The sequence below is a fragment of the Thunnus albacares genome, chromosome 17 (genome assembly GCF_914725855.1).
Source record: "Thunnus albacares chromosome 17, fThuAlb1.1, whole genome shotgun sequence".
NCBI lineage: Eukaryota > Metazoa > Chordata > Actinopteri > Scombriformes > Scombridae > Thunnus > Thunnus albacares.
Genome location: NC_058122.1, coordinates 22,508,283 through 22,535,962, shown reverse-complemented (window position 1 = coordinate 22,535,962; position 27,680 = coordinate 22,508,283). Strand labels below are relative to the sequence as shown.

Below are 27,680 nucleotides of genomic sequence, written 5' to 3'. Positions count from 1 at the left end.
AAAATACATGAATGTGAACTTTTGAATAGTTTACAAAATAGTTAGCCATTGTATATTTCAGTGGCATTTCCCCTACTTCAACTTGAAGAGCACACACTGGTGCCGTTTTCACTGCCCCTAAGCAAATCCTCAGACCACAAGCCTGAATAACGTCCAGGTCCGACAGCACAGTCTTGGCTGCTGCGCCATACATCACACTACCATAACCTTTCTTGCCCAGATATTTCAATGACGCAATATCAGCTCCCAATACTAGCCCAGCAAGACACCTCATGACATTAATGGCTTTCTTACTTTTCTTCACCATGCTTCCTCTATGTTCTCTCCATGTTAGTCTGGAGTCAAAATGTACTCCAAAAACATTCTACTCTCTTGACTCCCATATAACTTCAGATTTCTTGCTTCCCTGATTTTTCTACTTGTGAAGAACATTACTTTAGTTTTTTTCCACAGTTAATTTTAAACCCCATTTTATTCCCCATCTTTCCATTTCAATTTCTTGTAGTTTCTTAACTAAATCTTTTAGATTCCCTCCCCCCTTTCCACAAAGCCCCATCATCTGCAAACAGAGACCTTCCCATGCCTAAAGGTACACTTTTAGAAATATCATTTATCATAACTGAGAATATTGTAGGACTTATAACACTCCCATGGGGCGTATCATTTTCTCCAACATGTTTTTCTGAGAGCTCTGACCCTATCTTAACCTGAATAGTCCTTCCACGTAGAAAATCCATAATCCGATTGAAGATGTTTCCCCCAATTCCCATTCAATGAATCTCAATTAACAACTCTTCTCTCCGTAACATATCATAATGCCTTTTCCACATTTAAAAACCTGGGCTTTTCTGACCTCATCCTCAAACCCCGAACCGGGTCCATTGTGCTCCTGCCTCTCCTAAATCCTCTTTGGTATGCAGCCACCAAGTCCCTCTTTTCCAGAAAGTGCACGAGCCTCTCATTAACCATCCTTTCTATTAGCTTAAGATATGTGACATTAGAGCAATGGGTCTGTAGATTACTGGCTTACTACGATCTTTCCCAGGCTTTCTGATTGGAATTATAATTGCTTCCCTACAGCTCATAGAGACTTGCCCCTCCTTCCAAACTTTATTGGATAACATCAGAAACTTATTTAATCCTTCTTCACTTAGATGATTAATCATTATATAACATATTCCATCTTTTCCCGGTTCACTTTTTCCTGTATTGGCTAATGGCCTCTTCAACTCTCCAACATTAAATGGGATATCTAGTTCATTACCACTATTATTCTTTCTCCCTAGTGTCTCCATTCCAGCTTTAGTGTTTTTTCCCTGCCTTGCTTTCCTTCCTCAGTCACATTATTGGAGCTGTGTACTGCTACAAAGGTATTTACCATTAGCTCAGCCTGTTCTTTATTGGTTATCACCACTTCATTTCTCAATGCTCAGAACAGAGTAGTTCCATTCCCTCCTATCTCCTCCCATTTTCTTTATCATTCCTATCATTCCCCAGATTTCCTCTATCTGAGTGGTATTCCCAGTTGACCCATAGAACGTCCTCCAATATGTCCTCTTTGCCTGTCTTACTGTTTTCCTGACCATTGCTTGGGCTTGTATGTACTGAACTATTGACCAGTTTTAATGCTTTGTTTCTATTCTTTACCACTTGTTTGCACTTATCATCCCACCGTGGTACTAAAGTCTTCTTTGTCCTGCCTGTGGCTTTAGGAATAGGACTTACTAGCGCTGATATTATACCCTGCATTATTTTATGGTTAAACATTTCTGTATTCATATTGTTACTAATCTGATGTAGATGTTTATCACATTCATTCATGAAATTTCCCCAATTAGCTTTTCCAAAAATCCAATTCCCACCTCTGCTTTCTGTACTGTTGCTATATTTATTTTACTGTATATTGGATAATGTTCACTACCAATGGTCCCTACCTGATACACATGCCAGTCACACAATTGCGTTAAGGTATTGGTTACTAACATTAGATCTAGCACAGGTTCCTTGCCAGTGTTCACATCTATCCTTGTGTTTCTGCCATCATTAATACAAACAAGGTGTTTCTCATCCAGCAACTCTTCCACTACTCGGTCGTTGTAATCAGTTTTATCGCTCTCCCATAACGTATTATGTGCACTGAAGTCTCCACACCACACAGGGCCTCTTCTATTTATTCCTCCTATTTCCTCAAGTTTACTGAGTTCTAATTTTCTGCATGGATTATAGAAATTTATAACCACCAGGTTCTTCCTTTCTGCCCACACTTCAATAACCACACACTCCAGCTTAGTTCCAATACCAATAGTTCTGTAGGGGATGCCCTCCTTCACAAGGGTGGCACAACGCCCTCCTGCTCCATCTTTCCCTTCCCGCCCGATTGCCACATTTCCATTTATTATGAACTCTGAGCTTGGTTTTAACCACGATTCCTGGACACACAACACGTCTGGTTTTTCCTTCTGGCTGTAGATGAACCGTTTGAAATCCTGGCCATTAGCAATCAAACTTCTTGCGTTCCACTGCTGGAGGATTAAAATAGTTATACTATTAACCAATAAATTGTGTTCCCTGACTTGCCTGAATATCTAACTTTATCCCTGGCCTCCTCCCATCTCACACCTTTCATATCCAGATGATGGACAGCTGCTTTGACAATAATCTGGATTCTCTCTGTTTTAGATTTTACATCTGCAGTCGCATTTCTAACTCCTGCTATAAACGTCAAAAGTTTCTTTTTCTCTGCCAACATCTTCTTTTCAAATTCTTTCACAATACTTGTCAGTGTTTCCCACACTCCTGATTGTAAGTCAGTTTCTCCTGTCCAGCCATCTTAACTGCCTCGGCATAAGAGACTTTTGCTCTTATCTGCTGTGCTGCAGCCTCTCGCTTCATTGATTCACATCCCCAGCACACAACACTGTGTTCACCTCCACAGTTACAGCGTTTCGGGTTTATACCTGATCCACATTTTTCATATTCATGATCACCACTATACCTTGCACATCTTAGCTACATGGCCAAACTCCAGCAATTGAAACACCTCATTGGCTTTGGGACAAATTCCCTCACATTATATTTGATAAATCCAAAATAAAGTTATTTTGGGATATCTTTGGCATCAAACTCAACCATCACTGTTTCTGTCTCTTTTTTTCTCAGCTCCTCTTGTCATTCTTTTAATAGTTCAGGTTTTCAACTAGCTCCCTCATACTGACACTAAGGGAGCTCTCTGACTTTCACTGTTTTTGTGACTTTTCCTACACACAGTAACTTTCTCACTTTATCTACTTGGATCTCTGTATTATACCCAAGTAGCAAGTTACCATTATTTTGGTGAGTTTTAACGGGTCACTTGTCTTTATTCCACCTTCTCCCCCAAACTTTACCACAACATTAAGGGATCCTGTTTTAGGATTCCTTGCCTCATCCTCCTGTCCATCACTTTCTGTTCCTCCCAGTCTAGCCTCATCCTGTTTCTTCCTCATCCTCACACTAGCCTTCTGATTCCTGCCTCCCTCCCCCACCTGTTCCCATTCAATTCCCCCTTTATCACTCCCATACACCTCCCCCTCGCTCAACTCCATGCTGTTGTAGCTGTCCTCGTCTACCTCCTTCCCCGCCAAGTTACACAGTCAATGAGAAGTAGCATGAGAGAACCGCTAATGGGCCTAGACAGGCTGTCGGCCGATACAGGCTGTTGGCTGATACAGGTTACCAAATGTCAAAGTCGATTAATCTTTACCCAAATTGATTCAAACCAGCGTAACAATAAACAGCAACCAAATTCAAAACTTTGTGCTCCAACTGTCTTCCGCCGCTCACAAGGAGGACTGACACGCTCACACCGAAGCTCTTGCTGACCTCACCAGTGATGTCATGGGTTAGACCAAGTATGGGGGGATTCATTTTATTACCAAGTTGTGGTTGCTGTGTGTGTAAACAATGTTAACAGATACAAGTGACATTGTCATATACCAGTTGTTATAATGGAAAGGACACTACTGATAGAAACATGGTTCTGCCTTGATAGATTGGAGGGCCTATTTAAAGGGAGAGTTGTTGGTTTGAGAAAGTGCAGAAATGAAAGAGGATGTCTGTAGCTGTGTTAAGGTAAGTTTGATTTGCTTGATTTTGTTTCATTATTTGGGGAAAATTGTTTTTGGTTACACTGGTGAGAATAAATCACCTTTTATAAATCTCTGGGTCTGTTTCTTATCACCTTACTTACACCTTACTCACTCTGGCAAAGCTTCCTCACAGGTAAAACTTTATTTTACAATAAAACAGTAAATAATTGTAAGAAGCCAGAAAGTGTTGCAGAAATATATTTCATTTAGAAACTTTGTTCGATCGCCAAAACGTGGATCTTCTCCAGGAGATGCATGTTATCACTTTTCTTTTTTCTAGCATATTCCTGTAATTGTATCTAATTTTAATTTTTTTTTGCAATGTATAATGGCAGTCTATGGGAGGAATGTTTGAAAGGTGAAATCTCAACAAGTGCTAAAGTATTCATACTTCATGGACAGGTGTCCTATGTGGAAATGCATAACATCTTAAAACATGCTACTAATAGCATCATCATGTGGTCAGTTATTAATCATTTTGGCTAATAAGTTAGGAACCGTGAGGTGTAGCAAAACAGTATTTGCACAGTCCTTTCCTTGGATGATGCAGATTAGACTGATATAGGCCACTCCCATTTGTGCAGATGAAATGTTTCCGCCATTTTGGATTTTTTGATAAACACATTTTTTTGCTTCTTTGGCACATATTTCGTTTAATCTTCACCAAACTTGGTGCATACCATATGTTGATGATCCCCGAAAAAAAACTTGAGATCATTTTTGGGTATCACTTACCAATTGTCTGTAATTGGTTACCAAAATTTTGAAAACATGGCCTGATGCACTTAACGGGTCATAACTCATCGATACAAAATTTGATTGTAACCAAATTTGGGAATGTTGTACATACAGTCACACTGCACAAGTGTGTAACACTTCATACAATTCTACCCACAATCGGCGCCACAGTAACAATATTTCTACAGTTCTGTTGTCTATATTAAACTTGGGACACAAGTTCTCCATGAGAGTATGCACAACATATTGAAACATGGCACCAATACCCCCACCTTGTGGCCATTAATAAAACACCACCATACTACTTATTAACTACCATATCTTTTAAATGTAATATTCCATGGCAACCAAATGCAGCAAAGTAGATGGGCATACTGAACAAGTCTGTAGCATTTGATACAATTTAACCTGTAGGTGGTGCTACAACATTTAAAGTATTGCTGCTGGAGTAGCAGCTTGCAGCGGCAGCAGCAGTAGCAGGTCTCTACAACAGCAAAGTTGGCACATGTCTGCCTGGACAGTGAAGTATGATTTTTCACCTATTTTCATCCAGCAAATCAATAGGTGAGTTCCTTTTTGCTCTACTTGGTAGCATAGGCAAAATACATTACATCTCCAGTTAATTTGAATTATGCTACATGCCCTTACTACTATTTACCCTACCATCTGATCACAACAGCAAACAAAAAAAGCTTTTTTACTAGTATATATTTTTTGTTAAGCCTGAGATTTATTCTTTGAGATTCTTTCTGACTTATTATCCAATCTTGATGATTTTTAGTTTTTGCTAAAATTGTTTTCTTGGGGTGAATTTTATTCCAATTAAATGAGGAAAACATTGGATTGAGTGAATTAAGTTAAGTTAATTAAGTTTTGAAATCAGAGCCTTGCTAACTAGCTACATCTGTACTGTTGCTAAAATAATCTCTCGTTTCAGCGGCATCTCAACATTTCTGTAAGCGGAGCTGGACTTGTGACGCTCCAAATTACACGGTGAGTTTAATTTTACTTTGTTTTATATGTCGCGTCCAAATTACTTAATTTGATTTAGATGATGTCCCATTGCTGTAGTGTCTACCACTTTGTAATTGATGAAATGGTGTTCTTTCATGCCTAAATACTCATGGATTTAATACTATAGTGGCCAGTATGAAACACATCAGCAATTTACAGCAACATCCCTAACTTAGTCCTTGGATGGATGCAACCCTGAAGAATGGATGTGTTATATAAATTAAGTATTATTATTATTATCTTAATAATAAAACATTTTTTCACACCATCTCTGAACACATCTATTTGTTTTCAGGCACTTCATAGGGATAAATTCTGAGAGAGGCACCCTGGCAGGACGGGACAAACTCCTGTCACAGAAGACAGAAAGTCACAGAGAAAAAGATGATGGCAGTTAACCGTCATGTGTTTAGTCTACTAAAGAAACTAATGGACTTTTGAATGGGACTTGAACCGTCACACCCACCCACACAATCAGTCTCTTAGCCACACTTTTCAGCTACTCACTTTGTTACTGATGGTTACTCAGTCAGTCACTCAGTCACTCATTACAAAACCTTATAAATACACACTTAACTTGGACAGTTTGGTTACAGCTTGCATTTTAGAGAAGCATGTTCATATTTTATAATGATTCATGTCTTTATTTGTGTACAATATTTAGACAGACTGCACTGTTTGTTTAAGTATTTACTTTCTCAGTGACTGAAATTTAAGTTTAATTACATGAATGAGCTCCATACTTTGTTTTTTCTCTTACTTTCTAATTTATGTACAGATGTTTAGCATCTTCATTTAAAATGTTAATAAAGTGAGACATGGTTGGAAAGAAACACGTTGAAGTTGTATCATTTGTCTTAACATTTTACATCACAATTCAAAAGGCTGTTTATTCACTGTTGTAAATACTGTCAGTGAGTAATTATATCAAGTCACAGGAGTAGATTGTCGTACATATTGCAGTTTACAGTGAAAATCTGTAAGTATACCTTTTATGAAAAAAGTGCAAATTAACAGTAATAAACTGCAATTCTTTTGACAGTGTTTTACTGTAAAAGTAGAAAATAAGAATGTTATTCTGTATTCACAAAAACAGCAAAAACTGATAATTTCAGCAACAGCAAGACAGCTTCAATTTTACAGTAAATTAAACCTGCTGGCAGTTCTTTACTGTTTTTTGACAGAAAAATCTTTAACAGTGTAGTCACCCGGGGGGAGGTCCCTGCACTGTTTGCTGTGGTTAAAGACACTTAGACGGATGAGTGTTTACTGTTTGCATGTGTTTACGTGGCTGTGACTGCACTTGTGGTGAGTATATGGAAGCACCCTAAACACATTTTAGCATAGCCTTCAACCCCATTTACCAACCTCAGTCCGCTGTGGTTTTGTTTATTTCTTTGAAATACCAGAAGTACACCTTAAATAGACCTTTAATGGTAAAAGATTTTAATTATATTTTAAAATAGTTTTGTGATACAGTTTTTCTCAATTGGTTGGGCACAATTTCTGAAACTTTTTCACATTTTCAAAACAGTTAACACAGCAATGATTCTCAACAGAAAGAGATTATCCCCAAATGTGTTGCCTAATTACCACATGTGCAAACAATCACAGCTTATTAGTTCATCAACCAATCAGACTTAAATCATATATCAGAATGGTCACCAGTTACTTGGTGTAGTGAACATGGAGCAAGAAAGAGTGAGAGGAAGGCAAGCAAGAGGAAGAGGAAGAGGTGTCCGTATGCGTGGTGGTTGAGGTGGAAGACCCAGGCGTGCATTTATTTCGAATGAGATTGTGCAACTTTTGTTCTTGTTATTTGTTCTTGTTTTTGTTCCTGATCTTTTTTGATGGACCATGTGATAAACCATGGCGTCACAATGAGAGAGGCAGGTCAGAGGGTTCAACCAACCCTCAGTAGATCCTCTGTTGCATCAGTCAGAAGGACTTACACAAATGAAAACAGGTAAGCTATGAATTACATTTTCCTTAGCAATCACTTATTTCAATCATTTCAATGTTGTGTCCATCATGAAAGCAATTATTATATAGCATGAATGTTGTCCTTGCATTCATCTACCGACTGGAGCAAAGAGTCCAATAGGTTGCAGAGGAAAATTCTTCACTTCTTCACTCCCTGAAGAACAGTAAATGGCTATTGTCGATTTTGTGATTGCAAACAATGCTATATGTCTACGGGAAATACAGTCACACATCACTGAAGACAATGGCATATTTCCCACCATACACAGTGTGAGCATTTCTACGCTTGATCGTGTGCTGCATAAGCATCAACTCAGAATGACACAGCTGTACAAGGTACCATTTGAAGGTACCATACTGAGGTATCAATATGTACAGGTTGATATTCTTCTCAATACCTGTACTGTAATTGTGTTTCTACTTGATGGTGCTTTGCATGATTTGGTCTGTTGTCTATGTTTCTTTTCAGAGAATAATGGAGCTTGTAGGCAGTGACTCACCACAGCTGTTTGTTTATGTTGATGAAGTTGGATTCAACTTGGGGAAAGTCAGGAGGAGAGGGAGGAACATCATTGGCCACGGAGCTACAGTGGATGTGCCAGGCTAACGTGGGGCGAACATCACCATGTGCGCTGCCATCTCCATGAATGGTGTCATTGTCCACATACCCTTGATTGGACAGCAGAACACTGAACACTTCATTGTATTTTTAGATGTAGTGCTCTAAGAAGAGGCAGACAGCCCAATATTGGCGTCATATGGGACAATGTGAGCTTCCATTGCTCACCCTGCATCAGGAAATGGTTTAAAGCACACTCTTGTGTGAACATGGAGTTCTTGCCACCATGTTCCCCTTTCCTGAATCCAGGAAGAGTTTTTCTCTTCATGTTGATGGAAAGTGATGACCATCAACCATACCAACAGATATCATTACTTTATGCGATGAATGCTGCTTGCGAGGCCGTTACTGCAGAAAACTGCCAGGGGTGGATTCGTCATAGCAGATGTTTTTTCCCCTCAATGCATTACAAGAGGATTTATAACATGTTGAAAATTTGTGGTCTGACTCACAGGGGAGAGTGGATGAATAAATGTTTTGAGTATTTTTTTTAATTTTCTTTACATAACGTCAACGTAGGGTTGGTGATAATGATGACGTATCCACAATTTTGTTCTCAGTTTCCTGTAAAAAAATATTAATCTTCAAAAAACTGAGTACATTTTTGGTTTCATTGAGGAATTTTCTGTCTTTGTCTTTTCTGTCTGTGTAAAAGTTCTTTTCTGTGTTTATTCTGTAAAAGTTATTTGAAATTGAACAAGGATAAGGAATATAGATCTAAATGGGATTATGTATAACCAGGTAATTTCAAAGTCTGTATCATATCACCCTAAGCATCAAATGGATCATAGAACAAATGAACCTTTGACCTATTTCATTTTAATGAGTGTATTTACAATTTTGATTGCCAATGTTCAAAGAATGGTAAAGAAAGCCTCCTATTTTGATGAAATGGCTTCTTGTTTTCATGCGGTTATTTGATTTTTGCAAATGTATTTCAATGTTTTGAGCATCTCACAGCATTTTGCAATATTTATTAAATGTTTTGACCATCTGAGAGCATTTTTCTCATTATATGTATTATTTTGCAAAATGAAATAGTGTTGTGTGGTTCGTGTTAACTGCTTTGAACATGTGAACTATGTTTCAGGCATTGTGCTCAACCAATGGAGAAAAACAGTAAAAGAATATTTTTACTACTTCATCTCAACTCTATATTGTGTTTTTTTAAAACCACTAATTACTTCCTGTCTTTTCAGCCACATTTTCCAGATTCCTATTTGATTTAATAAAATAAAAAAAATAAATACTGTTTTTTATTACTTAGTACTATTACTTATTTTGAATCATGTTTCTGTCCCCTCATTGAATGATAATGTGTTCCTTGTTTAAGCGTGAACTTGAGGTGATTTCCCAGTCGTACATATTTCCTGGGTTGTGATTCCCCGGGAGGCGTAGTTGGTCTTCTATCTCATTCACCCATAAAGTATATTTCTGTCTCCCTCTCGCCGGCACACGTTGATAGTTTGTAGTCTGGAAGATTGCCGGATAAGGTAATGCTGGAATCTGTTTTTCATAATCTTGACAAAACACAGGATTTATGAACAGGTTACATCATGATTGTTAGAAAACAAAACATGAGAAATTGCAGGCCTTATGGAATTATCTGATCAACCAAATCATGAAAAGTTGTATTTTTTTTTAAAAATTATTATTATTTTTACATAAGTTACATATTCATGATTTTCACCAAAGCACAGCTGTCAAAGTCAACATCCTGTATGATGCCTGGATAAGGATCCCTATCATATATGACCACACACCATTTTTCCAATCAGTTCCACATGAAGTTCTGCAATAGACTGAGCTGTGGTGGTTTTCCAAGGTGTCTTAGTGGCACCTGTTCCTTCCATGTCTACTGTTTAGAGACCAAAACATCTGCAAAGATGAAGCTCTGAGCAAAAGCAGTTTATAATTCACAAAGTAATCCTTGCTGGTATTGCAGAGACAATCTAGAGGAGCATAATGTATTCAAATTACACACTCTAGAGATAAAAACATAAAATGAAACCTGAAGTATTTGCATTGTGCCTCAGATAGTTTGCAGACCATCAGGAAGGAAACTGTCCATTTCCTCAATCTCCTTCTCGGTGACATATATCAGATTAACGGTAAATGGTTGTTTTGAGAGTTGCTCATACAGCACCTTCCCATTTGGAAGATGAATGCCATTTGCTGCTGGTTAGTCAGCCTGCTGTTTAGCCGCTGTGCCAACTCCATCAGCTGGGCCTTTTCCATGTCCTGCCTTGAGAAAATTCCATGTGATCCTCTGAAATCCCATCTAATAGGGAGTTTTGCTCAAAAAAAAGGTTTTTCTTGGACCTGTACTGTATGGTTGGCCCATCATTAATTACATGCAGTGTGGTTGCTGTTGGGTTTAGTTCTTTTAGGTAGGGGTGTCACTATGTTAAGATAAGCCCAGATAGCTGATGGGTCATGGCGCATTGTTGAACAGACAGACACCACCCCAGTTTTGGTGTGAGCCACACCTGTATGGAGAGTGGCCTGTTGGTGGGAATGGACTGCTTGGACCTCATTCCCATACTTACGCAGATAGTTTTCTGCAAAATCGATTTGCAAGACGATACCATCCTCTCCTATATTTTCCTTCAGTGTTCTGAGAGCAGAATACTGATGTCTGATGTTGTAGTCTGTAGAGTCCCATGTACTGTGAGATGAACTTTTAACTTTTCTTTTTTCCATCCTTTTTCCTCTTCTCCCTCTCCTCAACCTCGCCTCTCCATTCAAACCATCAGATTTGCTTTCCTGCATCAAAGGCGGAGGTTTGCAGTTCTTTATCCTTACAGTCAGAGCACTCCCTGACTGTGCATGCACTCTTTTGTTGCATTTGTGCATGCCACAGACTCAGTTAGGTCATTGAGTTGGTGGTGCATTTTACCACTTTATGATAAAACAGTCTGTCTTCCATAAACTGGAGATTTGCATGTATTTTACGGAGGCATAATTAAGCCACTGAGTTCGGTACGTTTTATCACTGATATAAAACGGTCTGTCTGCCATAAAATGCATGTATTTTACAGAGACATGTGTCTCTGTCCTTGATTGTTGGTTTAACAATCCAGAAAGGTCGCTTTTTGCAAAACTTGCTGTATGAAACTGTAACTTCAGGATGCTCAATTCTAAACTTCTGGTGTTGTGTTTTCATTGATTCAATCAGGAGGTGCTTTTGCATTCTTTTCTTGTTCTTTGTAATTGTCTCCTTCTTTCCTGTTGTTATTCTGCTGTTGTCGTCATGCTGCAGAAATGTTGTTATTTTTTCCTGCGCTTCCTTGTTGATTTTGTCACATTGCATTCTTCAGATGTATTGGAGTTTGGTGGCCCTTGTCACATTTGTCTTCATCAGCTCTCATCGGGGGAGAAGAACCCAAAGTCCTTTTTTAGCAAAGCGGTCTTTCTTCAAAAGCTTACCAGCCACAACTTTGGTGATCACTTGCCGATCTTTAGCAGTTTGCATAGTTTGATGTTTCTTTTTTATCCGTGAAAAAATTATGTTGTGAAACAGCAGAGTTATCCTTCTTTCTTTGCCTAGTCCGTTTGGTTTTGAGCTCTGCTGTGGTCTCGTGTGCCATCTCTAAGAAAAAAAAGAAAGTGTCACATTTATTTATTCTACTATTGTAGTTGACCAACAACATTGGCATTTTTTTTTAAACTTCGCTACATACAATATGAATTATCTGATAAAGTGTTTTGTTCAATTGTTTAATTTAATATGCAATAATTTTAGTGATATAAGCCAACTGACTGCATTTATAAAACTGGCATTGCCATTTCCACTACAATATATCTTTTTCATCACAATAAACAAAGTGATGGAAATGACTGTTGTGGAAATGACATTTTGTAACATTTAAAAATCTCATGATATATTAGCCTGCATTAAATATACACAAAATACACAATATAAAATGTTATTTTTCTTATTATTTTTACATTCAAAGGAAACATGAACTGTTTGGAGATGACAGCCAATAAACATACTAACAAAAATGTACTTTGATTTGTTCTTATTTCAATTCCCTCTACGGAGTGAACTCTGTCCTCCAGCTGTGTGCTCTCCTGTCACATGATTATTGCTGTGGTCACCAAATAAACAAACCCTAAAAACACTCCATGAATTTACGTTTTGTACAGTGTATGACCCCAAGGAACAGGTGTTCTTTTTATGAAAAATACTAATATATCTTACAACACATCATGCATTTCATTAAAACAGGATTTTATGTGTCATTTGTATTTCGATCAATATTAAATTAAAAATTAATAAGGGCTGAATGTTAATGAATGCCAATGGAGTAATCCTGTCATTTCTGCAGGTTAGTACACGTGGCCACATGCAGCCATCTATGAGCTCATTTCTCCCCCTAGCGGTCAACATAATGACGTGTATGTACTTTTTCACTTAAATACCGCGACTGTCGACAAGATCTAACTGTTTTCGGTTAAAGGAAAATTTGTACTATACTCTGCTCACAAACAGCTAAATACAATAGTTATTGTCATATATAAATACAGAGCATATCAGCTGATATAAGCACGAGGGGGTATAGCTCAGTGGTAGAGCATTTGACTGCAGATCAAGAGGTCTCCGGTTCAAATCCGGATGCCCCCTGAGTCTTTTTCTTCTTCTTTAACTAAATGAAACCTACGTACTTGTGGTTAAAGCAGACGCTTTTAGACCCATACGATGTCAAAGTGATTACTGCTATGAGGTTTTACTGCTTACTTGTGTGTATCTATGTATGGATTCAGGTACAATTGTATTTATAGTATGAAAATCTGTATAATTTCTTCTGCAGCGCCTCCAAAAGCAGCTGCTATGACTTCAAGTGTCAACCAAACACCTGTGACATGTTTTTGTTATTACTGGTACTGCAGGAATAAACCACCCTTTAATAGTATGCTGTGTAACTGAAAGACAGAAGACACCCACTGCACATTTTGCAATAATAATATGTATTTTTAAAAAATGTACACATCATACAATACATACTTTTTAAATATAATTCATAGTCCTTAGCAGCTAGCTTGGTTTCCCTTTCAGGAAATTGCTGTAATATACAGTAAATAATTCAAGTTCAAGCTTTTTTTTGTAAAAAAAAACATTACTATACATCTTTAGGTCTCACAAAAATGCTGTTGTTCACTGGCATAAAATCTAATTTTATACATGAGGTGCAGGTTTTACCACTGCAGAGTTTCTGAGTAGAGGAGGCCACAGGAGCTACAGTATGTGCTTACATTTCCTTCCTACTGTAAAAGTCTTTCTCTACGGCTTAATACTAGGCAGCTACTAAACTTAGTTTGTCATTGAAAAGCTGTTCTGTAACTAGCAAGAGACTTAACGTGGTTGCACCAGATACACGATAGTACAGCAATACTAGGAGTAGTCAGTGACAGGAGTTACATATCAAAGGTCAAACTTAGATCATGATTAAAAGGTCACCGTGTAGAACAAGAGAAATAAAGAATGTGATGAGTCAATCAAACTTTACCCATAAAATATATGCTCTGCCTTGCTCATAATTGCTTAGATGCCCTCAAGATTATTTTGTAACAAGCTACTTGTTCAGTTCTGGTAATTAATGAATGTCTGATACTTTCATTCAATTAATAAAGTATTGTCCTAGCTTAGTGACGACAATTAAATGAAAGATAATGAAAGCAAAAAGGAATGTGACCTTACTGGTCAGGTAGGATCTTTTACACGGTGCACCTCCACACTTAAGGAAGCTTACAGTAAAAGCACATGAAAGACTTTCTTACTGTGCACGTCTTTAAAACCACAACTGAGAAAAACTTACTGCCAGTTAACCAGATTATTACAATATAATCAAACCACCGAGCAGTTTTTGAAGAGTACAAAACACCTGGAGTCCTATTTTACTGGTATCAGGGTGGTGTACGTTCCCCACCCCTAAGATTATCCAGATGTCGTCCCGGGACTCCAGACGTGGGGCAGCTCCTTGCAGACTCTCACACAGCTTGAGTAAGACATACTGTAGGTGTGGTGAGGCGGGCTCTATCACAGACGCCATCGTGGCCTCTGCAGTGCCAAAGAAGTTGGGACAGTTTGAGGAAGTATGATCCACTGGATGGCTCTTCAGTTTGCAACAACGTGAGACTTCATCCAGTCCAGACTGGCAGGTAGACTGGGAGGGGGGGAAAAAAAAGAGACAGACATTTTAAGAGAATATAGATCAAAGTCATTTTTAGGATTGACTCATACGCTATGATAATAGCAGACAGAAAGAGAGAGTGTGTGCGATGCATCACTGAGACTCACCCTTCTCCTGTCAGGGCGCAGCATGCTTGGACATGCCAGGAGTGTGTTGTGATGGTGTCAAGTGTGAGGCACTGGGAGATCTCTGCCGCTGTTAGTGAGCCCTTCATGTCTTGTTTGTTGGCCATAATGAGAATGGCGGCATTCTGCAAGTCCTACATCCAAAAAAAAAAAAAAAAGACAAGATGGGTTACAAAACCCTGCTCTCGGTATCAATTTATGGAGCTGAGCATTTCCAGTGAAAACCCCAAAAATGTCCTCATGTCAACTTTGAGAACAGCAGCCTCAGCGGAATATCTAAACACACGTTAGTCTGCTGACTGAAACAGTCTGATGTTGAAACTTCCTCATCACAAACTGTGTCATGGGTTAGCAGTCTGGTTTTTTACGTATATGGCACAACTCTGAAAGCGTGAGTGTATCCAAGACGTCAAAACATGAATAACAGACACTCACCGGGGCAGTTTGACTGCGTAACAAAAGGGTTTTACGTCAAGGAAAAAAACAAAAACAAAAGAAAATGGCAGAATTTGTTTTTGACTTGATTTACCTTAATGATTGATGGTAAAAAGAAAAAAAACAAACCATGACTTTTGAACTAACACACACACACATCTGTCAACACAACTTGAATTGTACCTCATGTGCGAGCATTCGATGCAGTTCTTCTTTAGTGACAGTCAGTCGCTCCCGGTCAGTGCTGTCCACAACCAGAATGACAATCTGAAAGTGCCACATAAACATATAAATATCATATCAATAAATAGATTATCTCACATTATCAGTGATTTCTGTAATGATAGCAGGGAGCACAAAATGTCTGCAAAGCCCCATTGCAGACATGTAACACAGTTTATTATAAATGGTTATGTAACAGTTCTTAGAGTTTATCACTGCAAGGCGCCAAAACAGGTGCAATAACTCGGTCAGCACTGGCCTATAAACTTTTACACTCAAGGTTTCTGTCTTTCTTCTGGAATATCAACTTCTCAGCCACAAGTGTCATTAATATTTTGAATTTTCAGTGCTCATCTCTCTTATTTAGATGTAGTTTCCACTAGTTTCAGTAAGAAAAACAGCTTTTTTGGGGGGGGACACAAGTCCAAGAGACACAAGAAGAAAGCCAGCAAAACCAAAAGTCAAACGTGTAGGCTAAGTATAAAAACAAAATGTGCTCATACGTGACATGAACAAGCACACGCTGGGACAGAAAGTGACCCGTACCTCTGTGTTACTGTAGTATGAGTACCAGCTGGCTCGAAGGCTCTCCTGGCCTCCGATATCCCAAACCAAAAACTGAGTGTTTCGTACTGTGATCTGCTCAACGTTGCTGCCAATGGTTGGCGATGTGTGGACGGCTTCCTTCGTCAGGCTGGACGTGTTTGTGTGGGAGGGAGGGGAAAACAAAAAAAAAAAAAATCAAGATATGAAGCATTTGTTATAATTATATGACGCTATGTTGGCCTCAGAAATGTAGCCTGATCAAATATGTGTTACACTTACAATTGGTAGAGGATTGTTGTCTTCCCAGCATTGTCCAAACCCACAATGACGACTTTGTGCTCTGTAAGAAAGTTCAACATGTTATATTTTTTTTCCTGCAAACTGGATTATTTGCACTCAGTATTCTCACTTGAGCTGACCTTGAGTTGCATAATTTGTTTAAAATCTAGCATCACATGTCAGACACACACAGATAAGATAAAGACAGGAACAGGACTGTGATGTACTGATCAGTGGAATAATTACATCACTGCATAGCAGTTCTACCAGTCTAACAATGGCTTTGAGCCAAGTTTCATATACATCAAGGGTTCGGCAGAAAACAAGGATAAAGTTAGTGAAAACTAGGCCTGCAACTAAAGATTATTGTCATTAGTGACTAATTGATTAATCATTTTGTAATGAATCATTTGTTTCTCAGAGGCCACAGATGTCTACAATTTACTTGTTTTGTCTGACTTACAGTCCAAAACCAAAAGACATTAAATTTAGTGTCATATATGATAAAGAAAAACGCCAAATCCTCAAAAGGCTTTCAGCAGAGAATGTGTGAGTGGCAATATTTAAGACTGTGTGAAAGGCTACACAATAACAATTCATGTCTTCTATTAAAGTCTCTTTTATAATTATGTTCAACGTATATTTTCTCATTTCGGATATTCATACCCTAATATACTTTAAAAGATGCTCGAAAAGCAGCTGACAAACGAAAACAAATGACAAAACTGACGCTGGAAAAAGTAGCGGTGTGAAGTGAAGTTATAGTTTTTTACCTCTGTCGCCGAACACAGCCATCATCTTGGTCAGGAGGAATCCCATGTCCAACAAGTGTGTGTGTAAAGGTGAGAGACGAGTAAAAAAATATAAATCCAGAAAACTCTCCTGATGGAGACAATACTCAGTATTTGTTAAGAGCTCACTGACTGACGGACAAAGTCTTTTCCTACAACTAATATCAGCTTCAGCATAGCGTTAGTGGGTGGCGCTTATAGAGATATTTTTCAGTCGAATGAGTCACGGACAAAGGGCATAGTAGTGCTGCGTTCAAGTGCTGTGGGTAATATCCCACTTCAGCACGTGAGGGAGCCAGTAGAATAGTAAACATACCTCAGCTCAACATATCATTGGTGATGGACTATTGATCGGACAAAACAAGACGTCTGAAGGCGTCACCTGGGGCTGTGGGGAACCATGACGGATATTTTTCACTATTTTCTGGCATTTTACAGACAAGACTATTAATTGATTAATTGAGAAAATAATTGGCAGATTAATTAATAATGAAAATAGTCACAGCTCTGCCCAGGACAGTTTTTAGCATCCCAAATGTTATTTTAATAATTAATGACAAAATGTATAAACATTATTTTTATATGCTACTGTTTGTTTGTGACAATACCAATGCAATTAGATTTGTGACAGATACATCATTGCACTCTTTATCAGAATGCAGGATGGCCTTCTCTCTGTGTAAAAAAGATAGTATACTTGTTTACTTACAAAGGTTACCATTTTATCTATCCTCATTCCTCTTCTGGACAGGTGGAACTTGTCTTTCTGCAGACTTCAGCTTCAGTTAGAAATATCTTCCATCAGTAAACACTGAGCTTGGAAAGTCAGCTTTCAAACATGCTGCTCCATTCTCATGAAATAATTTACAACAGATCCTAAAGCTCAAGCTGTCCTTGAGTATTTTCAGAAAACTCATTAAAGTTCTGTATCTGATGGGGTTTTTTAAATGTCTATTTTTATGATGTAAACTCGGCATACTTGTAAAAGAGACCTCCTGTACGTTAATGTGTTCTTCCTGAGTGTAAATAAAGGTATACATAACTCATTTGACTGATTTTTTAAAGCACAATCAATGATTTATTTGTTTTTTTTATATATCTGGAACCCACCATCTCTCGTCATATAGACTCCAAACTAATTTCAGACAACAACAAAATCAAACTTTTCAATGTTTTAAATGCTGTCAATCATTAAAATTTATAAATACACCAAAGTAAAATATTTGGGAAATACAGAAATGCATTTTAATTAACTAATTCATGTCAAACTCTTCATTGATACCTGTAATTCATATGTTCAGAGCATTACTGATTTGTCTTTAACTTGTAGCTCAGTTGTTAAACATTTGTTTTTTTATATTTTTTTTTTTCTAACATTATCTTTAAGTGTCCATTTTCCTCTGTTTTTATCTATCATTATCTACAGGTCTGTGCTATCTGCGCTCTAAATTGAAACAAAAAGTTCCAGGTAAAGGTAAACAAAAGCTTAATTGAAAAATCACTGCACACCAACAGCACACATCCTACCTCATATGTCGGAGCTCAGAAGTCAGAGTTTAGCCAGCAGCACTTGAAGGCCACATAGACATAAACGTTTCCTCTATCACACCGACGACAGGCGTGGACGGATGACGCAGCTCATGACGCTACTGTCCAGTCCATATATGGAAAACGAAGTGAAGCAGTTTCCCTTCCTCTTTTTGAGTATCAGGAACATGATTATGAAGCGAGAGGTGAAAGCAAAACTAGGTGTAGGAATCCCCCTGAATTTCCGTTGACCCATCGAGTCTTCCTGGGTATTTCCAATAACTGACCCAATAACAACATCGATAATAACAGATGTTGTGAAGATTCAACATGATTATTGGCTCTAAATATCTAAAAACACTGATTAAAAGAAAGTTTTTAGATTCATCCTACAATGTTCTCCAAGATGACAAAAATGATGAGATTAAAATGATGTATTCATTAATCCTCCCTACAAATCCTAATTGGTCTGCTGACTCAGCTGTACTGGTCTGAATATTCTGACTTGACCTTTGACCTCTTAATCTGCCCTAGCTGCTCTGTTTGGGGTCTTTTTTTCAGGTTAGGTTAATGAGAGTAATCCCATCTCTATTTTAGAGGATTAAAGCTACTAGAAGTGATAGTGACGAACGTTTCTCAGTCCACCTGTACATATTTCTCACTTCTAGATTCTATTTTTAGGGTGTTTGTGTGGAGTGCATTACAGGAAATATAACCGTTTCACCAAAAACATGCCACAATTTCTTTTTTATGTCCTTTTTATCTTAAAATATATTTAAAACTTTAGCTACTTTGTGCATTTTTTATGCAGTTTTGCTGTCCTGCCTTTGTTTTTGCCCTTTGTGACTAAAATTAAAGTGTGAAACATACACATCAATATATCCTGAAGTGGATGTGAGGTATAATTGTTTAACTTAACTTGTTTAGCTCAAACTCAGATCTGTTCCTCTGATATTACACTCATCTAGGCACACTTGGGCTCTGTCTACCACCACAACAGACCTTGTTACATATTACTGTGATGTAAGGCTCACGTTTGAGTTTCATGTGGAAACCGTTTCTTTGTTTGTGACATTTTCTCCTTTGCAGAGCATGGGTGAGCTGCAGATGAAGATATAACAGTGCCAGATCTGAGAAGTAAAAACCACATCCTGGGCTCAGATGCACCAATCTAACTTCTGACTTGAATCTTTTTTTTTTTACCTATTATGTTTCCTCCATGACTCAAAGACTTGGTGGATGGATTAAAATGTGCTGAAATTTAAAAATAGTGTTCTGGTGATAATAGTTCATAGAAACAATCAAGTGAGGAAGTTGAAGTGTGCAAAAGAAGTAAACAGTCTAGTCTTTGAGCTCAAGAAGAAGAAAAGCTTACTCTATTGTACTCTATGGTTTCCTCAGGACTGAAATCTCTTTGCATGTGTCCTGAGAGAAATAAAAAAAACATGGATGTATGTACGCTTACAACAGGTCACAAGGTTAAAACACTTGCATCTTTGGAATCTGTGTTTGATAATCACATTTTTCCACATCAATGAAATGACACAATTGCATTTTCTGCTTAAATTTTTAATTAAAATACGAATTTATCCACAGATTAAAAATGAAAGGCAGAAAAAGCAAAATGTAGCTACAATCAGGCACCAATGATACATGTTATTTCATATTTTTAACAATTGCGATAACGCAACAATAACATTATTTACTGATCATTATTTAATATTTATTTATTCAACTGAAGACAGGGGCGGGCCGAAGCAGCCCGCCAAAGACATTCATGGATTCTCCATTATAGATAACTGAGTAAAGACCAAAGTTGATCCTACCCCCTGTATCACCCCCCACCCTACTTGTTACGCCTCTCACTACCTCACAAGAACTGAAGATTAAAAAAAAAAAAAAAAAAAAAATGTCCACAGGAAAAAAAAAAAAAAATATCAACACTAATTCAGTCAGAAATCAAGAGTAAGAAGAGAGTGGTATTTAATATCAGACTAGCTAGCTGTTTGGGGGTGAAGTTCGGAGTGAATAACCACACACAAGTACTTTTTATATAACCATTAGCCCTGGAAAAACAGACGACAAAGCTGGTGCAAAGAAAACAAGATGTGCTGGAGCGACAGCAACGGGCTACGGTGCAGAGTAGCCACAAGAGACACGAAAAGACACGGACATGGCATGAAAACGAGTGTAACAAGAGTTAAGACATCCCACCGTAGCAGTGGTGGACATGGCTTGGCGAGACATTCCGGCACTTGTGATTGGAGTTTTCTTGAAATGAGGGTGTTTTAGGGGGTGGGAGTGACTAAGGCAGGACACTTCATTCACACGACTACAACTGCAGTGCTGCTTTTAAATCTGCACCACATTACAAAACCAGAGAACGAGTGAATACTGCGGGCGCCCTCAGCACCCACGAAGAAGAGGAAAACAGAAACGGGAGGACTGGGTCAGACGTGTACAGTCGGGTACAGTGGCTGAACCACGTCAGGGAAGAAGTAAACGTCTTTGGAGTGTATTTCTTTGTTGTTATCAAGCTGACATGAGTGTAGCAACAGCGATAAATTCTCGTGTTTTAAATATGGCAACTTCTCCACCAGCTTTTTTTTAAGGTCTGGGTGATAAAGTGGAGGTGACAAACTCATAACTCGTGGATCTTAGAATAGGCGGAAACCCTGAAATCCAAAAGCACTGAGTGAGATTAAGGTAAAGAGAAACCCTGACACTGTACATGGGGACGGTGACATTAGACCCTGTTTAAGACTGCAGAGGACAGACACGACAGACTACAGCTCTACCAGCCTTCACACTCTACGACTGAAGGAGAGATTGAGTCATACGGATCACAATCATAGATTCACAATCGTAACAATTACTGTCCTCGTGCTGTCAGTATAGAAATCTATGATATTCATGCAGTATTAACATAGGAAACAAAAAACAGACCAATATTATTTTTTTCTAAACATAAATAAATTGAATTGCAAGAAGAAGTTGACGAGAATGGCATCTGGCAGTTGATGTATTTCTTTACATTATACTGGGATGTAAACAGATTAATTTGTTTAGCCTGACTGGCATGGCCCCAAACCCACACTTCAGTTCCCTCTGAACCCCCTTCATCTCTCCCTGCTCTCAGTCTGTCCAGTAGCTTCCTTTGCCTCCGTGGTATGATGTGTACTCAGCGGATGTAGACGTCCCTTCCCCAGTCGTCCTGGTTCTTGTTGCGGCTCATGTTGGCCCCTGTGTCCACGGGGTCCTGGCAGTAACGCTCCCTCAGCTTGGCACGTCCATGCGGCTGCGTCTGGCTCGGCATCGGAGGGTGGTTCAGGTTTTCCTGGTCTGGCTCAGCGCCTTCGTCTTCCCAGGAGGCCTGTCGGCCGTGATGCTGCGCCAGGTGGAGGCGACTGCCCCCGCCCCCTCGGTAGGGCTCGGGCTCTTCGTAGGGGTCAGTCTCAATGTCCATGCAGGAGTCGCCGGCCTCGGTGTAGGCAGAGTCCCGGCTGCCCTGCGTCTCGGAGTCGAAGGTGTCCTGCCGTGACAGGCCCCGGCCGCTCCCTCCTCGTAGCTGGCCACGAGAAGAGCGCAGGTATGTCTGCTGCTGCTGCTGCTGCTGAGGCTTTCCCAAGTCTGTCTGGTAGTCATGCAGAGTGCCGCTCCCACCACACTCTGTCAGAGGCCCTTCCCGCTTCTGCTCACCGTGTACCAGGTATGGCCCCTGCAGCGAGTCACAGCCATGCCACACAGCAACCATGCAGAGACACAAACAGCAGAGCAAAACCAAACTGTGAGTGGTTAGTCAGCAGGGTTAGCGTGAAGCAGGGAATACAACACAGGACATCCAAAACAAACAAACAAACAAACAAAAAAGAAACACACACGCACACAATGAACTAAAATTTTCTAGCTGGAAGACTTTGCGTTGAAAGCATTAAAGCTCATGACTGACATCGCTCTAATAGCAATAACTCAATTAGTCAAAGCACATAAGTTTTACAAACGGATCCATTTTTAAAATCACGTTACCTACCAGCAAACAAAAACACACCCGAGCAGTTAATCAACAAGCAGACTGAATATTTACCATTACAACAGTGCCACCTTCTGGCTGACTGACTTGATGGTACAAAAAAAAAAAGCAGAAATAGCACCACAACTACCAGATGATTACGTAATTAATTCAGCTCTGCATCATATTATGTTTACATTGACACACAGAGCTGAAGAGATTTAATAATCATATGTAAATTAAGAGATACAAGTGAATTTAAAGTGCATTTGACTATTCTATAGATTAGATATAGATTGTCTGAAGTGAAAGCCTTAATAAATGTGTAGAAGGAGGCAGTTTCAGATATAAAACATGTTTCTAGCCATCTGGTGTTCATTGTTAAGTGTGGAGCTCATCATAATTATGAGTAACCAGTAGTAACTTGGAAATAAAGACATAGTCGGTTTAGTATTTTTCTGTTAAAATCATTTTTAAAACGATAATAAATTAAATCGGACAGATTGTTAGTAACAGCCTCCGCCAAACTAAGCACTTCTGTTTGAAGAGGCGGACATGACTTGCTGTTTTCAGGGGTGGTGCCATGGCAACACGGAGGAGGACAGCAAACTGGATTCAGCCTCCCAGAGAAGAAAAAGTGCTGGAGAAAGGAGGCCACAGAGCTAAAGAGGACAGGGTGGGGGGCAGGAGGTATCATTTTACTCTTGATTACAGTGAAATGGAGGGGGCCCCCAGGGGCAGAGGTGCCTTATGGGTTATTCCTTAAGTCCAGTGTGGACTGAGTTGAGCAGCTCTCACAGTTATAATAGTGCAGGGAAGGAAACGCTGACCTGTTAAGATACAGACTGTGTAATTTTACTTGTGGATGTTCTCGAAACTTTGTGTGAATGTGTGTCGTGACTCCTCATTTGTGTTGTGTTTCTATATACAGCATAAACAGGGTTTTAATGCATTCTTCCTTCAGGGTAAAGGGATCAGGCTGCTGGGTTTTGGTTGAGGTTGAGTTGCCAGAGTCCCCCCCCTTCCTCTCTCTGCTGGACTTCAGAGAGCGTGTTCTTCCACTTTTTCATCATTGGCTACAGGCCCGTCCATGTCAGGCCACAGATCCAAATTTCTGCGCAGGGAGGTGAGCACCTGTACCTGCAGGTTGGAGACGGGCTCAGGAGAGGCAGCCAGGGCTGCCGTGGCCATGGTACGGTTGAGCAGAGGGTTGGGTGGGTTGCTGCTCGGAGGGTGTGTCGCCTTCCAGTAAGCCTCCAGGTAGTCAGCCAGGTGCTCGCAAGCATCCTCCAGCTGGTTCTCGTCCAGGATGATGTCAAACAGTTCCTGCACGTAAAAATAAAATAAACATTTTTTTTGGGGGGGGGGGGTTTCAGGTTTTACAGAACCAAAATGGATGTTTGCTGTTTTAATAGAGGCTTCTCTCACAACACAAAACTCACAGGTGGGCACTGAGCCAACTTGTCCGCTGCCACCATCTGCACATTTAGGTGTTTAGCCTGGGACTTCCCCCTGGATTTGATAAGCCTCTGGAGAACCTGGAGGGAGATAACAGCACTGCGTTTACTGAAACAACAATTATTTATGTTTATTATTTATGTACTTGCCCACTTTTGCACAGAAGCATGCTGTCATAATTTTAAATCGAAAAAAAGCTTACATTTAAAGGTACACTGCAGAGTTTTTGACCACTTGTAAGAGCAATGTTTTTTGTGGGTTTCATGCTATTCTACTGCAGTTGGTTGTCATAACACATCAATAAAAGTAGCATTACAAAAGCAATGAAAAGGGCAGGCAAGCCAACATGGATGTAAACAATCATGAAATGTTTTTTTATGAGGGAGTCAAATTTGTTAGACGCTTTAATGTGAAAGTCTGAATGTAAAGGTCATCTTCTGCCATACCTTAGGTGAGGCTATTTTGATATAGACAATGATGGGAGCCAGGGAGGTCTTAGCCAGCTGAGAGGGGTGGTTGATGGTGTCCGCGTCCAGAGCGACCAGCTGGAGAGTGCGGGCCAGCTCAAAGATACGCTCAATCTCACTCTGCACCTCCGCTGAAGGCCCAGGAAACAGATAAGACACGTGAGCAAAAACAATCATGTAAAACTTCTCTCCCTTGAAGAGACACAGTTTATCAGCCATACTTCCTTTTACTTAGTGCACAAGTACATAACTGGCATGTTAGTACTTAATCATGCATGTCGAAATTTTAGAGAAAACAGTTCCAAGCATATGAATCAGATCAGATCACGGTTTAAGTTCCATTTATGCACAGCTAAATGGAGCAGTGCTGCATTCTCATTCTGCGGCCACCTCCCGACTATTCCTTATGCGCTTCTCATCTTTTTCATTTCACAGTTGCAAAGGAAGGAGGCACTTAAGAATGAGATGCCACTGCATCTGGAATAACCAATAATAAGGGCACAATTTCTCACCATGTAAATAAAACAAAAACAAAAACAAAAAAAAAACACCCTCATCAAACAAATGAAGTGGAACATTAGTTTTTGTTAGAGCTAATAGACACAGCAGTAATTATTCTATCAGGTGAACCACTCAAGTCTGCGGACTGCTTGGGCGTTTTGTTTTCATTGTTCCTCTCAATAACAGCCTAGAAGAGCTTGTTATTTAGCATTTCGAGCACAGTCCCCCCACACCCTCCCTCTCTTTTTTTTTTTTATCAGCCTGTTGACGTGTAAGGGGAGAGATTAAAACGGAAACTAGAATGTTCCTCGCCTGTCTAGTCGAACCTCATCGCCTCCGAGGTGTGTGTGCTGCCATCCCAGCGGCAGCGAGAGATAACAGGGGCAAGGCAATCTGCAAAGACACGGGGCCTGCACACATTTTAGCAGCCTCCAGAGGGCTGAGGGATAAAGAATTAAAGCTGGAGGCGAAACAGGGCGTCCGCTGAGTGATAAGAAACATGAACTTTAACTCATATAAAGACATAGCAAGAAAGGTTTCCATTAACCTCAACAAAAACTTTTGCAAATTTGGATTTGACTTCAGTGAGATCTTGCTTCTGCACTATGAATAGAAAAAAAAAACCCAACCACACTGAGTTTATGAGGCTTAGGTCTAGCTTCTATTGAGGCTATCCTTGGGTATGACTGCACACATACAGTAAAGGGACAGCATCAGGTCGCAACATAAGGGTGAGATCAGTATAAAAAGTATCAGCTTCCTTCTCTGCTCGCTCCTGCTCACAGTTGTAGAGCAGCTACCAGTCGCCCTTCTGCCCTCCCACGGATCTGTTCCCGCTTTGGTTTTGTAACGCTTTCCTTTTTGTTGGAGACTACAGGCTGTCACACAGAAGTATGAGGAACAGAAAAACTGACAGGCAAGCAGACAGGCAGACAAACAATGTATGAGTGGATGATGAATATAGTGAGAAAAAAAGGGGGAGGGAAGAGGGAAAGAGGGCTTCATTGTCTTGTTGGAAGGAGAGCATACGTACCCAGTACGTCTGAATCAAAAGAGGGTGGGGGAAGAAGATGGGTGGTGGGAGAGAGAAAGGGGGAGGCGGGTGAAGGGCAGAAAAGACAGGATGAAGAGAGAGAGGAGGCCAGATCAGACTCAGGCAGTCAGAGCAGGTACAAAAGGGGAAAAAAAATGATACTTTCAGGTCTTTGGATGATGAACAATGGTACTTAGATGATTTGTTCACCTTTACAGTCTGTAAAATGAAACTATAGTGTATCAACTTGTAAATATTGCAGAAATAATGTTTTGTGATCCAGAATCCTAAATTCCAGGTAGCCCGCAGATTCATCACATTCAAAATGTAAATTTGAATCTTAAATTATCAGGAATTTAAGCTGAGGAAGTTCGAATTTTTATGTGCTTTTCTGATATTTTCGATATATTCTTTTAAGATTTCAACTCCTTTTTTAACATGTTAAATGTAAAATATGGATATCTATCTATCTATCTATCTATCTATTGAAACACACTCGAAGAGCGATATAGATATGAAACACAGATAGTGAAAGATAGTTAAATGAATGTTCAGCCATGTGACGTGATGAAAAGAAATGTTTTTCCAATTGCCTAATCTCCATTGCAGTATTTCTCTTTCTCTTATGAACCATCAAATAACAACAACAACAACCAAAAAAAAAAAAGATCCTAGTTGTTGTCAGTTGTCTGAGTGGCAACTTCTCACTTTTGTGGAGAGCTGAAGTGTGTAGTCTTACCCAGGCTGGAGCGGGTACTGGAGCGCTCAATGATGGTGTGTTTGCTGGGGTTGTTGAGGACTGAACGTTTGGCCAGGGAGATGTCTGCTGTCACCCGTGTGATGGATATCCTAGAAAAGTGATCCAGTGCACCAGTTGTTACTTGATTGGCAAACAGAAACCTTATAAACTAAAGCTTACATGATAGCAACTAGATTCTTACCTGCCCTCAAACTTGTGTTTCAAAAAGTCAAAGAGTGCTTTCTGCATCATGTCTGTCACCTAAAAAGGGAGCACCAGGTATAAGATAACACACTATGGAAGTGAAGTATGTAAAACAAGCACATGCTGCTCATTTCGTCTCCTCACCTCGTAGCCTTTGAGCGACGGCCCGACTAGGATGATGGGTCTCATGGAGGGAACCACGTCATAGGGGGGGACATGCTCCATCTGTGCCAGGAAAGGAAAGCACCAACATCGGGGTGAATCGCCTTAGTCGTGCCGTGTCTGACATTCTGTACGTTTACACACTTGCAAAAAAAGCTCACACAGATCTACAGTCACAGAGAGTTACACCCACGCATACATAAATCAAAATTAACTCAACACAATAGCCCTCTCTCCTCCTTGTCCTCCTTTCCCCCGCTGTGAGCAGTCAGATTGATAGATGGCGAGTTTCAGACGCTGGAGTCCATTTGTTTTATTGACAGCTTATGAATGTTAGGAGGCAGGGATCAATTTCTCACAGAAAGCGCTCGCTTCTATTTCTTAGTCTGCAGTCTCACATAATTAGTGTCCATAATTAAAGTAGACGCCAGTGTCAGGAGAGCTCTCATGACTGCGCTGCTGCTGCCGCCGCCGCCGCTGCTGCTCTAACACAAACGTCATCCT

The 27,680-nt window shown here is 39.7% G+C and overlaps 2 protein-coding genes, 1 long non-coding RNA gene and 1 other non-coding gene across 10 annotated transcripts in view; 2 read left to right on the top strand and 2 right to left on the bottom strand.

Moving 5' to 3' along the window:
* Nucleotides 1-1,910: 1,910 nt before the first annotated feature.
* LOC122966099 lies at nucleotides 1,911-9,625 on the top strand. 3 transcript variants are annotated; one of them, XR_006398322.1, is made up of 5 exons: nucleotides 1,911-5,429; nucleotides 5,803-5,858; nucleotides 6,175-7,187; nucleotides 7,769-7,845; nucleotides 8,332-9,625. It is a non-coding gene; the product is annotated as an uncharacterized LOC122966099 (long non-coding RNA). The 3 variants fall into 3 exon arrangements; XR_006398323.1 differs by having other exon boundaries at nucleotides 1,911-5,858; XR_006398321.1 differs by lacking the exons at nucleotides 1,911-5,429; nucleotides 5,803-5,858; nucleotides 6,175-7,187 and having other exon boundaries at nucleotides 7,195-7,845.
* A 3,414-nt stretch (nucleotides 9,626-13,039) lies between these two features.
* Nucleotides 13,040-13,111, top strand: trnac-gca. Its single transcript has one exon. It is a non-coding gene; the product is annotated as a tRNA-Cys (tRNA).
* A 325-nt stretch (nucleotides 13,112-13,436) lies between these two features.
* arl5c (ADP-ribosylation factor-like 5C) lies at nucleotides 13,437-17,282 on the bottom strand. Its single transcript, XM_044332438.1, has 6 exons — nucleotides 17,059-17,282; nucleotides 16,286-16,346; nucleotides 16,007-16,154; nucleotides 15,422-15,505; nucleotides 14,786-14,937; nucleotides 13,437-14,651 (listed from the first exon to the last, which is right to left on the bottom strand). The coding sequence occupies exons 1-6, from the start codon at nucleotides 17,102-17,104 to the stop codon at nucleotides 14,603-14,605; spliced, it is 540 nt and encodes a 179-aa protein (XP_044188373.1). The 5' UTR covers nucleotides 17,105-17,282; the 3' UTR covers nucleotides 13,437-14,602.
* Nucleotides 17,283-20,165: 2,883 nt separating this feature from the next.
* Nucleotides 20,166-27,680, bottom strand: part of cacnb1 (calcium channel, voltage-dependent, beta 1 subunit) — a 30,518-nt gene continuing 23,003 nt past the window's right edge. For 3 of the 5 annotated variants that reach the window (XM_044331674.1, XM_044331672.1, XM_044331677.1), the window contains 8 exons: nucleotides 27,159-27,239; nucleotides 27,013-27,071; nucleotides 26,811-26,920; nucleotides 26,072-26,080; nucleotides 24,517-24,668; nucleotides 24,055-24,150; nucleotides 23,753-23,938; nucleotides 20,166-22,321 (listed from right to left, as the gene is read on the bottom strand). In XM_044331674.1, the coding sequence (XP_044187609.1) occupies nucleotides 21,785-22,321; nucleotides 23,753-23,938; nucleotides 24,055-24,150; nucleotides 24,517-24,668; nucleotides 26,072-26,080; nucleotides 26,811-26,920; nucleotides 27,013-27,071; nucleotides 27,159-27,239 (1,230 nt within the window). In that variant the 3' untranslated portion in view covers nucleotides 20,166-21,784. The remainder of the gene's footprint in view (nucleotides 22,322-23,752; nucleotides 23,939-24,054; nucleotides 24,151-24,516; nucleotides 24,669-26,071; nucleotides 26,081-26,810; nucleotides 26,921-27,012; nucleotides 27,072-27,158; nucleotides 27,240-27,680) is intronic. The other 2 variants (XM_044331675.1, XM_044331673.1) reach the window with 1 other exon arrangement.

What these genes read in the sequence shown, in the direction of transcription:
- arl5c (XM_044332438.1), bottom strand. Translation starts at nt 17,104, where the DNA reads ATGGGATTCCTCCTGACCAAGATGATGGCTGTGTTCGGCGACAGAG. An exon ending in GGCTGTGTTCGGCGACAGAG is followed by an intron (nt 16,347 to 17,058) that starts GTAAAAAACTAT and finishes ACTTTCTTACAG; the next exon opens with AGCACAAAGTCGTCATTGTG. An exon ending in TGCGCCCTGACAGGAGAAGG is followed by an intron (nt 14,652 to 14,785) that starts GTGAGTCTCAGT and finishes CCCCCCTCCCAG; the next exon opens with TCTACCTGCCAGTCTGGACT.